This window comes from Myotis nattereri (assembly GCF_964212035.1).
Source record: "Myotis nattereri genome assembly, chromosome: 6".
Taxonomy (NCBI): Eukaryota; Metazoa; Chordata; class Mammalia; order Chiroptera; family Vespertilionidae; genus Myotis; species Myotis nattereri.
Window position 1 is genome coordinate 21544599 of NC_138081.1, and position 12309 is coordinate 21556907.

Sequence of the window (12309 nt, forward strand, 5' to 3'; positions counted from 1 at the left end):
GTTGTTGTTGAATGTCAGGCACTTTGATGGAACTGAGGAAAAGAGAGTTAGGAGCAAAGGGACCTTTTCCATTACTCAACTACTCACATATTACATTATGATCCTCAAATGCACACTGTATTACACACACTCACACACACACACACACACACATACACACACACGTTTTAAGTTTCATCACTAACTGCTATGTTTTCTGATATTTTTATTCTATTCCATATATTTGCTTTCTTTTTAAATGCTGATTGTAATCCCACTAAATTTATTTAAAGACTGTTGAATCTTGGGTCATGACCCACAGTTTAAAAAAACAAATTTTAGAACATGAAGAGAGCTTTACATTTGAAGAACAAAGACATTCAACCTAAATTAAAATAGGGTTCATTGGGCTAGTGGTGACAACTGATGGCTCTTTTCCAGCCAGGAAGATGCCATGTGCTGCGTTAGGCTCAAAGTCCTTGGGATCCTCTGGGTGATGCCAGCTGTATACAGAATAATGGTGACCCAACTCCCATTTATCAATCTCTTGGGATATTGAAATAGTTGATGCTTCTCTTTAGTTCTTTTGTGACCTTGATTCTTTCTGTGCTAACATGGGTCTGATTCTGTTACCTCAGGTTTGTTTTGTTGTGCAGTGTTAGGTGGTACGTAAATTAAAACCTCACCATGTTACTAGTTGGTGTGAATATAAGGCTTTGAATTAATCATGTCTCTGGGTAATATTGTTCCTCTTCAAGCAAACATTTTTGTAAAAGCCAGCAACATCTTAGATTTTTTTTTCCAAAAAATTTAAAAATCTAGATTTCTATTCATCAAAAATGGTCCCTCGGCTTTCTTATATTCGCTAAAGGCTCAGTCCACAGATTCGTGCACTGGTGGGGTCCCCCGGCCTGGTCTGCATCTTCTCGCAATCCAGGATCCCACGGGGGATGTCAGAGAGTAGGCTTTGGCCTGATCCCTGCAAGCCATCACTTGAACTCTCTGACACAACTTACTTGCCCGAATTTAGGATCACATTACATCTTAGTTTGTTTCTCTTTTCTGATTATCAACTGTGTCTCATGTAGTTTCAATAGGGCGTCCATTTAGTCATTCATTCAGTCAGTTATAAGATTACCCTACAAACCCTTTTTTTCTAGTCCAAACATACCAACTAAAGGTAAGAGAAAGGAATGCTATCACTTGGTGCTATTTCCCTGTTTTCTTTAATACCGAGCCTATGCAATTGCATTGCCAGGAAACCAGGAAAAAGAACAACCAACTTGACAATGAATTCTTTCCCATAGAAGAGGCAGTAGCAAGTGGAGGTACCTCACATTTGCTTGATGTGTGATTAGTTCATGGCTTTTTACTTTAAGAAGAGGTATTGTTCACTGCTTGAGGCTTCTAGGATTCAAACACTAACATTCTTTTGCCAAGAATTTTGATAATGCACGCACAGCGCATGCTTACCATCAGTTGCTCTTCTCAAGGGATTGGGAACAAAGCTGATAGTCTCATTGCCTTGTATATAGGTACCACAGTGGGTGTTTAATGGACTGTGGAGCTTAAGGCTAGTTGCCAGGGACTCATGGCAATTATAGGTCTGAAAGGACTATCATCCCCAAATAATTCCTCCACTACCCATTTCAGACATCACATCCCACATTGTCCTTCCTTTGGGATAAAGATTTTCAGCTTTCTTCTAAAACTATACATGATATAAACAGGATAATAAATGGGCTCTTTGTCATCATAACTCTAATTGGTGCTTGTTTAGTCAGACAATCCCCTGGAACACCTCAGTCATGAGGGTCTCTGGTGTTCCCATTGGCACCCAAACGCTCTAGCATTGGGCTGTGCATTTCACAGCTGTCAATGGAATTGGGCTCAATAAAATAATGCTAGTAAAGCCTGTGTTACACATTCATTTCAAGGTCTCGGAAAATGGCTTTTCCCCCCCAGGCCAATAGGTATTATTTCATCTGTAAATTTTTTTTCTTGTTTTTAATATATTTTTATTGATTTCAGAGAAGAAGGGAGAAGGAGGGAGAGATAGAAACATCAATGATAAGAGAAAATCATTGATCAGCTGCCTCCTGCATGGCCCCTACTGAGGATCAAGCTCGCAACCTGCCTGCCCTCAGCAGCCGTGGTCTTGCCAGGGACCCGGTGGCTCCCAAGAACAATCTGACCACTCTCATTCGAGAGGCCGCCATCATTACTTACCAAATGCTTCCACATAATTGGGTCTATTCCTGAACTTTCAGTTCTCATATGTCAAGATAACTACCCACAGTAGCTTTATAAAATATTTAAACATCTGATAAGGGCAAGTCTCCAAGCAGAACCATCAGCGCTAGGAATCCAGAGGACCTACCCAGTGGGCCGACTGGGCACTTCCCAGGTAGAGTCTTTCCTGGCCTGGCCAAAAAAAGAAATTGCCCTGACCAGGAATCAAACCGTGACCTCCTGGTTCATAGGTCGACGCTCAACCACCTACCCATGCCAGCCGGGCTATAAATTTCTTATTCTAAGTTATAGAATAATTTCTATCTGAGAGACGCTGCTTTGATAAATGGTATTAGTAAGAACTAGTATTTATCAGAATTTTCAATAATCACAATGAAACAGAGATTGTATCATACAATGTTATGAACAAATAGACACCTTCTTAGATGATCTTAAACCATTTACTTACTTCTTAATATTACCGGAATCTATGATTTCATTCATTTTTAGGGGGAAGAGGTTGAGGCAGAGGAAATAGGCTACTACGCATATGACTTTGTGTTTGATAGAGTGTCCTTACATTCCCGCTTCTCATGGTAACTGTGGCAGAAAAGGCAAATGTGTTGAAGCCACTATTGCCCCCTTTGGTGCAGCTCATTACACATTGCTGTAAGCTGTAATGCTCACTAAAGACATGTCTCTGCATTATTTTCCTTGTGATTTCATTTTCTTTTTTCTGTTACTGTCATTCAAACTTTATGCCTCAACTAATACGCTTTTCAACCACTCTGTTCTGCTTTTCTCCCAGTATTCACATTTATCAACATTCCTACGTGTTCTAATAAAATTGCAATTGTTATTATTGATGTCTAACTCCTACTGAGCAGCAGTGGATGTTTTGGAATTGCTCATGTTTTAATTTACAACAGATGTTTGAGTTTAGAATTAAATGTAAGAACAGGGCCAGAGAGTAAGTTTGCTTTGAATTCATATCATTTTAAATAGATAATTTATACAAATGGTAAAAAATACAAAAGTTGAAAAAGAATATATAGTGAATTACCTCCTTTTTTCTTTGTTCTTCAATCATTCAGTTCCCCTCCTGGAAGAAAACAAATGTCATCAGTTACTCTATTCCTTTCCGATGACATATGAGTATATGCATGGGTTTTTTACTATACGCACTTTCTGCTTGTTGAGTTTTTTTTTATCTTAGTGTTCTTTTTTTTTTTTTTAGTGATTATAAGTTGTCCATTCTTTAAAACACTCATGGTATTCTATTGTTTGAGTGCATTGTAATTTATTTAACCAGTGCCCTACTGAATTTCATATAGGTGTTTTTAATCTTCAGCTATTACAAACAGTGCTGTACAATGAGTAACCTCACACTTAAATGTAAATAATTCTGCAGATATGCCAGCACATCTATTCAATAAATTCTTAGGGATGTGTTACAGGGCTAAAAGATATTTACATTTGTAATTTCAGAAGCTTATGGAAGATTGTTCTCCATAGTGGTTTTAAATTTAGAATCCCATCAGCAATGGGGGTAAGAAGTATTGATATGGTAGTTCTTCCCTCTACTATAATCCAAGCAGGATACTGTCAATTTTTTAATTTTTGCTAATTTGATTGATTATAAAAAAGGCTACCTACACTATGAAGGAAGATGAGTTGTGTATATTTTTAGGAAAATTTTATGAGCTTTTCTATATGTTCATTTACTTTATCCTTATGGGATGAGTTTGTATATTTTCCTCATTGATGCATAAATACTCATTATATATCAGAAAAATTGGCTGTATGTCTCTGATATGAATTGTAAAGTTTCTCCACTCCTGGCTTTGGTTTATCTGTTTGCTGTTTGTCTGTTTGGTTTGTTTGTTTGATTTGTTTATGTCTATGTCCTGCAGAACTTTTTGATGTTAATATAATCATATTTCTCATCTATTTCATTCCATGGCTTTTAGTTTTTATTATCATACTTTAAAAGGCCTTTTTTAAAAAATCCCATTTCATCTTCTAATTACTTTGTGGTTCTTTTTTATGTTTAAATCTTTGATGTATCTAGACTTTGTTTTGTTGTTGGATGTATGTTATAGACCCAATTTTATTTTATTTTTCCCCATATGGCCACCCAGTTGTCAACACACTGGGTGTTGATAATCCATTTTTTCCTCACTAGTATGAAAAGCAAACTTAATCTTACACAAAATCTCCCTACACAAATATACTTTTTCAATAGACTGATGGCTTTGTTTCCCTGATATTGCTGTCTCCACTTCTACCATCACATGTTCTTTTTTTGTTTCTAGAATTTATACTCTATCAGCCAAATAACAAGGCAGAACTTCTCATGCAAGAGCCCAGATATAGGCATGGACAGTTTAATATTACCTCCGTAATGACTGCCTTCCCTTTGAATAAGCCACAGATTCCTTGTATTTGGGGGAGACGTATAGTCAATTCCTACATAATGCTTTCCCTTAGGGCAGTGGTTCTCAACACTGGCTTGTGATTACTGCAGGAGCTTTCAAAAAATGCAGACGCCCTGACTCCAGAGAATAACTGATATGGGGTAGAACCCTGACTTAAAAAAGAAAGGACGCATAGCCCAGCCGGAGTGGCTCAGTGGCTCAGTGGTCGAATGTTGACCTATGAGCTAGGAGGTCATGGTTCAGTTCCCAGTCAGGGCATATGCCTGGGTTGCGGACTCAACCCCCAGTGTGGGGCATGCAGGGGGCTGCCAATCAGTGATTCTCTCTTATCATTGATATTTCTATCTCTCTCTCCCTCTCCCTTCCTCAATAAAAATATATTTTTTAAAAGACACATAAACCATAAACTCTCAGGTTATGGAAGTAGCAAGGGTTGAAAAACAATGCCTTCAACTATAGTCTATTAAGTGGCTCTACTAATAAGACAATATACTCTATTGGGGTTTGCTATGTATTTTGCTCTTTGTAGCAATTCTCTTTTGTTCTACCTTTTCACTATATGCTTTGGAAAGGGTGCCTCACAAGACTATTATTTCAATTAAGCAAAAAATATTTCAAAGCTTTTTCATTGAACAAATGTTCACTGAGTACTTATTATGAATTAGATGCTGTGCCAAGTGTGGAATGGTGAACAAAATTATCTCTTTGAAAAATTAAGTGTTGGCATTCAAACAAAATCATCATTAAGCTAGGGAACCTGCCACATAATAAGGCACCTGTCTATATTTTACACTGTATGACATATAGTGTTGTAGAGTACATTGCTTTCAGAATACTTTGGGGAAACCTATAACAGATATATTAACTTTGTCCTGCAGCTCTAGGGTTTACTGTAGCTGGATATCATAAGATAATTTATTTTTTTGTTTTCAATCCTCACCTGAGGATATTTTCTCCATTGATTTTTAAAGTAGAATAGAAGGGCAGGAGGAGGGGGAGAGAGAGAGAGAAACATTGATGTGATAGAGACACAGCAATTGGTTGCCTCCCACACACACCTTAGTTGGGGCTGGGGATTGAACCTGCAACTGAAGTATGTTCCCTTGACCAGGAATCAAACCTGTGACCCTTTGGTCCAAGGTCAATGCTCTAGCCACCAAGCTAACCGGACAGGACGTAAGATAATTTATTTAATGTAATATCCAGGTTTAAACATATTCTCAGATTTGCTTTCTAATAGGTACTTTCTTGAATAATCCCAAAGGTAGACTTAATTGTGCTCTTGCCTAGTACATGTAAATAAGAATGAAATCAGAAATATGTGACTGGGATTAAACACATATGAATTTTTCCATTTAGTTAATAACATTGGGTAGTGCAATACTAAGTTAAACCTGAATTGTCTTTAAGGCAATATTTATAGTGATAGTTGGTAAGAATTATCTAGTGAATAACAATGTAGAAATGTCCTTTAGTACAAATTAGTTTTAGATATTGATATTTAGTTGCCTAAAGTACACTTTCCCCTAAAATACAATAATTTTAAAAGAAGGAATAAGCCCGAATGACCATATAAAAAGTTGAAAATCAGGTGTATTTCCTTGTTGTTAAAAATGCATTTAGATCTGCTTCTGGTAAAATACTGTGGGAACCCAGAATCTCAACAAAATGAGCAATCAACTCTCCTCAGAAAACATTTTCCCATTCACTTTCTACTTCCAGGAGGCATCAATTATTGCCATTTATTTTTTTTCTTTCATTTTTCACTTTTAGTTTCTGAGTGGGAAATATGAGTGCCCTGAAACCAGGGAGCAAACCCTCTTCTTATGTTCTTCCATATTCTGTCATTTTACTTGTGCCGGCTTTTTGAGAGAGTTACTCAATACGTGCCATCAAGTGGTGCTCTTATTATGGAAACGTTGAATATTCCTTCATGGTTTCCACTTTTTCAGAAGTGGGGGTGTAGCCACATAGAGCCTAAAGCCTTGCACTCGGAATACTCCTGTCTAAGCATTAACACCAGTCCCCAAACCGTCCTCCTCAAATGTGTCCTCCTTCTACAGTGTTCTTGGAATGACATGAAATACAGTGGGTGTACTTGCTAAAGTTAGCGTCGTGTTCAGTTGAGTAAGTAAAGACGGAGTGGGGGCTGGTTGTCAGGTGGCACAGTGCACTGAAATAAAGGAATAGCTTAAATCTGTTCTGGAAAAAAAATAGAAGAACCAGGGCATTCCACCTTGTCTCACACAGAAATAAGGTGGGAGCAGCTGTACTTGTGAATACGTATAGGGGTAGACCGGAAAATGTTTTGGGCCCATTATGGACCACACTTTTCACTATAAGTTACTGTACTTGCTTGTTGCCCATGCGGGTGTTTTTTGTTTTGTTTTGTTTTTAATTGATTTCAGAGAGAGAAAGGGAAAGGGAGAGGGTGATAGAAACATCAATGATGAGAGAGAATCATCTATCAGCTGCCTCCTGCACGCCCCCTACTGGGGATTGAGCCCACAACCCGCGCATGTGCCCTGACCGTGACCTCCAGGTTCATAGGTCGAGGCTCATCCACCGAGGCACACCAGACGGGCCCATGTGGGCGTTTTGATCCACCACAGAGACAGGGATGCTTGTAGATCTCTATTTTCACGAACCAGTCAAATAACCTAGCGATTTATTCCTATGCTTTTGTGATCCTGATGTTTCTATTTTTTTTAAACCTGTTGACTCTAATATATCTGCTGTACAGCATTTAACTATAGATTTGTCATCCTTACTGAACATCACGTGTATTTTAACTCACAGATCCACTTCCTCATTCATTCTTGGGTCCTCAACACACGAAGCTTTGGTGGCACGATGCACACATTTTGACTACATAGCAGAGTGTCTTCACTTGCCACCTCCTTTGATGCAGCATCACTGTACATCCAGTAACAATGTTGCATCACAAGCAGGAGGAAGCAGTAAACAGAACTGAAGAAGGAAGGATCTGGCTGTCAGGATAAATGTAAATAGCAGCTGTTCCAGTCAAACTGTTTTTAAAGCGACCACACGGTGAGAGCTTTGCATAAAATGGGCCAGAGCTGCAAAAGTGACTATACTACATGCCATTATAACATCCTTTTAAGAAAATATCTTTGTGCCATTTTTTTTGCCAAATATGCACACATGTCCTCCCCTAATTGGTTAGGGTGATAAACGGCTGGTATTAAGCACTTTAAAAATATGGCTTGTACATTGCAGTGTTATTCAAAACTGCGGCCCTTCAATGACTAGCACCACCCAGACTAATCGGTATAGAGACCCTTCCCATTTAGTTATGTCACCTTTCTATTTAAGATGGAGGAAAGAAAATGATGTTTTCTAGCACATGAATATAAAAATCTTAACTAAGATTTATATGTTGCAGCTGCGTTGAAACAGAATACAGCGGGGGGCGGGGGGGGGGGATGGGGGGATCATGATGAGATAGTCCGCCAAACATTGTCTGATCGAACATGTTTACCTCATGGTAATATTTATACTATGTATTGAACTAGACTCTTCTAAGACCTAGAACAGGACTTCTCACATTGCAGAAATAATGATTTTTTAAAAAGTTGTTAAACACTCAGTGAATGGATAAAAAGAACGAATGACAACATTAGTGTCTATTGGTAACGTAAATAAAAATTAAACACACTTGCATACATACGAGTCTAATTTTAATGCTTGTTTAATTTGTACACATAGAAACTTCATATCAGGATATTAACTAATCTGCATATAAATGTACTTTTCTGTCAAATAAACAGGACAAAGCCCCCACCAGTTTCTCTTTACTCAATTGGTATAAATCATAGAAATAAACCAGCATTCAATAGTTTTTAGCCTTGTTCCTCGTTAATATACATCAGGGAAAACTTTTGAAATAAAAGCTTTAAGGAAAAGACTATAAACAAATATTGAACCGATTTAATTGCATAATGCTGAAGTCTTTAGGGAGATGTATACTGAGGTTTATAATTTACTCTGAAATGCATCAAAAATAATATGGATTGATGAATGAGTAGAGATAAAGAAAGGTGAGTGGCTATTGATAAAGCAAGTAAAATATTAAGGGTGGACAGAAGGCAATTCACTGTCAAAGTCTCACTTTGCAATATGTTTGAATTTTTTTATAATTAAAATGTTTGAAAAAAATTCTTATGGCCGAAACCGGTTTGGCTCAGTGGATGGAGCGTCGGCCTGTGGACTGAAAGGTCCCAGGTTCGATTCCGGTCAAGGGCATGTACCTGGGTTGCGGGCACATCCCCGGTGGGGGATGTGCAAGAGGCGGCTGGTCGATGTTTCTCTCTCATCGATGTTTCTGACTCTCTGTCTCTCTCCTTTCCTCTCTGTAAAAAATCAATAAAATATATTTTAAAAAAAATTCTTATGAATGTATTTACTTTTTTCCCCTGTAGCAAATTTAGTTGTAATAAAGACAAGGTGTCCAAGAATAATTTAAGATAAAATTACTCTTAGGATTATATTTTCTCAGTTCTATATTATCCTAAAATGTTTTCCTGTTTTCTATTATTGGTAATTTTCTTTGTCCTTAATTATAAATGAGTTTCCCAACCTGAAAAATTATTATTTTTCATTTCCAGAGAAAATGAATATATTTACTGAGCAAAATATATGAAAGTTTCATTAATATTAACTAGCCTATTTTGTATATTTACTTTGTATAACTATAAACTATTCCTACTCTATAATAATATTAACCATTTTTACTTCTTTCTGGTATTAAATTATCCACTACTCTGTTATTCTATGAGTATAAAGCAGGATTAAATCCATTACATCTTAGACCAGTGATGGCGAACCTATGACACGCGTGTCAGAGGTGACACCCGAACTCATTTTTTTGGGTTGATTTTTCTTTGTTAAATGGCATTTAAATATATAAAATAAATATCAAAAATATAAGTCTTTGTTTTACTATGGTTGCAAATATCAAAAAATGTCTATATGTGACACGGCACCAGAGTTAAGTTAGGGTTTTTCAAAATGCTGACACACCAAGCTCAAAAGATTCGCCATCACTGTCTTAGACTGTTACTTTGGCTAATCACCATACAAACATCATATGATTTGGACATCAAGCCTGACTTTTGAAAATTTTTCATGGCAAAATTTGATTGACCTGATGGCTGTTAGATCACCTTCACCTCCTTTGAACTTACCTGAAACATTTTATCTCTAACACTCATTTGAAACTTGTAAGACAGCTTGTATTATATATAATGTCAACTATGTCAACAAACATGTACAGATTATAGATATTACTTCTATAGGTGCAATATAAATTATAAAGTGCTAATATAATGTTTTTGTGTTTGTTGTTATTGCTGTAACTAGTATTTGGTATGGTTGTCACTTTCCTATAAACAGGGATGATCTTTGATGTCCTTTTGTATCCCCCATTACTCTTACCTAGCACTGTACCTTGAACAAAGTAGGTAGTGAAAGCTTGCTTTTTAAATGTTTTTAATGGTTGAGTAAGAGTTGGCTTGATTGAGCTTTAAAAATACTGTTGTTTTCCAGACCAAAGTCCATCAGCAAATCTTTACCAATAAACCATTTTTGCCCCATGTCTTAAAAATGTGCTTGGGTTTAAGATTTTATGAAAGAACCAAAGTTATTTATGATTTATTATACTGATGAAGCATCAAATGTTTTGTAATGTACTTAAGAAGCATCGTTAGCAACATAATGATATGAAACCAATAGAATTCATTTATCTCACTTTCCCAAGTGTTCCAGCTTCTTTGGAAAATCATTTAGACCCTTTGCCAATATTTTGATAGGTCCCCTGGAAAAGATAGCTGAATATTTCAGATATACTGAGAATGGGCTGTAGGTTGAGCAGCAACAAGATGACATACCCACGAAGCTTGTTCCCCAGGCCATTAATTAATGCCCCTGAATCTCAGATGATGTCAGTCTGGCCTAATTGCCAGCGCCTCAAGGGGAGTCAAAACTCATAGACTGCGGTTCTGGGTTTTCCCCTTGATTTTCCACATACCCCTACCTGGTAAGTAGCTTTTGTGCCTCAGTTTCTCCTCATCATACCCATCTTACTCCATCCCCCCAAAGGTCCTTTCCCTGGGATTATTCAGAATGAACAGGAAAAATGATCCATCTGAGGCGTGAGGAATGAGGCGTGAGGAAAATATAAGGTACTTCTCTTCCTGAGTTTGGTCAATCCTGAGAAACTGACTTTTATTGTCTGCCAACAGGGGAGGCTTTACACTTGGCGCGGGATTTTGGCTACACTTGTGAGACAGAGTTTCCAGCCAAAGCCGTAGGAGAGCATCTTGCCAGACAACATATGGAACAGAAAGAACAGACAGCGAGAAAAAAGATGATCCTAGCGACCAAGTAAGCCAACGGGGAAGCCCCTATGCCGCTTTATTCTCAGTGTTTCCATTTTCTATGAAGTGGGGAGGCACTCAGAAAGAGAAAACACCTTCATAATTTCTTATGGTTTCATGGTGCGTATTCTAAAACAGAGAAATCCTTCTCCCTGTCCTCCTTCTGCAGGAATGGTTGTATAACTGTTCACCACTACCACCACAGCCGCCGTTAACATTCCAAACACAAGTCCATTTTCTTGGGACCTTCTGTCACTCTGTTGAAGTGTCTGGGAGTTGGTGTATTCAAACTGATGCGGAGGTCTTGTTTTCACATGAATAAATGTTAAAAGAACTTGAGAGAAGAGAAGTACTTCCATATTTGTCAAAGTTATGCTGAGGCATCTGCCGTAGAGTAGTAGCTTCAACTTGGGAGTTGTATTTTCTTTCTACCTGGGATCTAAATCATGTATATTATGTAGGTGATATTTTGACCTTTGACTTCAAAAATATTGTGAAAACATGTACTTTTCTTTGATTCTTCTGCCCATAGCTGAACATTTGCAGACATTAAATATCAAGCAAAAATTTCTCTAGTTTCAATGACCTTATTTTACAAGAAGTGTACAGGCCATAAACGTCTAGAAATTAGATCAGAGCCTTTATAATTTTTTTTTCTTTTTTGGTTATTTATATCCATCCATCTTCTTATTAGATAATGTGAAATGAGAATTAAGAATCTGAGACAACCTGGCTGGTGTGGCTCTGTGGTTGAGCGTCGACCTATGAACCAGGAGGTCATGGTTCGATTCCCAGTCAGGGCACCTGACATGCAGGAGGCAGCTGATCAATGATTCTTTCTCATCGTTCATGTTTCTATCTCTCTCTCCCTCTCCCTTCCTCTCTGAAATCAATAAAAAATATATTTAAAAAAGAAGAATCAGAGACAACGCAGTTATAGCCAACATATACAGTACTAGTAGTCATCAAGTTAAGCAGATAAAGTAAAGGATGTGTAGGAATAACACTTTTTCTGCAACTTAACAATAGATCCAACATGCATTATGAGTGGTTTCTACTGAGTGGTAAAGCATTGGCTGTTTTTAATTAAAATACTCAGAGTTGAAATTAAGCAGCCTACATAGACATTCTCACAAATCCCTTAATTCCTAAGAGTGTGACAATTGTGTCAAAAATATGTACAAAATTCAAAATTCTTTGTATGAGAGATCCAATTGCTGACCTGCATTGGCTCACATATTTATTTTTATCTCTGTGAATAA

At 37.4% G+C, this 12309-nt stretch overlaps 1 protein-coding gene across 1 annotated transcript in view; it reads left to right on the top strand.

Annotated features, from left to right (window-relative positions):
• Positions 1-12309, top strand: part of TFAP2D (transcription factor AP-2 delta) — a gene marked incomplete at its 5' end in the record, with an annotated part of 51916 nt that overhangs the window by 16709 nt on the left and 22898 nt on the right. Inside the window, one exon of the mRNA XM_081093593.1 lies at positions 10913-11054. Within this exon, the coding sequence (XP_080949719.1) occupies positions 10913-11054 (142 nt within the window). The remainder of the gene's footprint in view (positions 1-10912; positions 11055-12309) is intronic.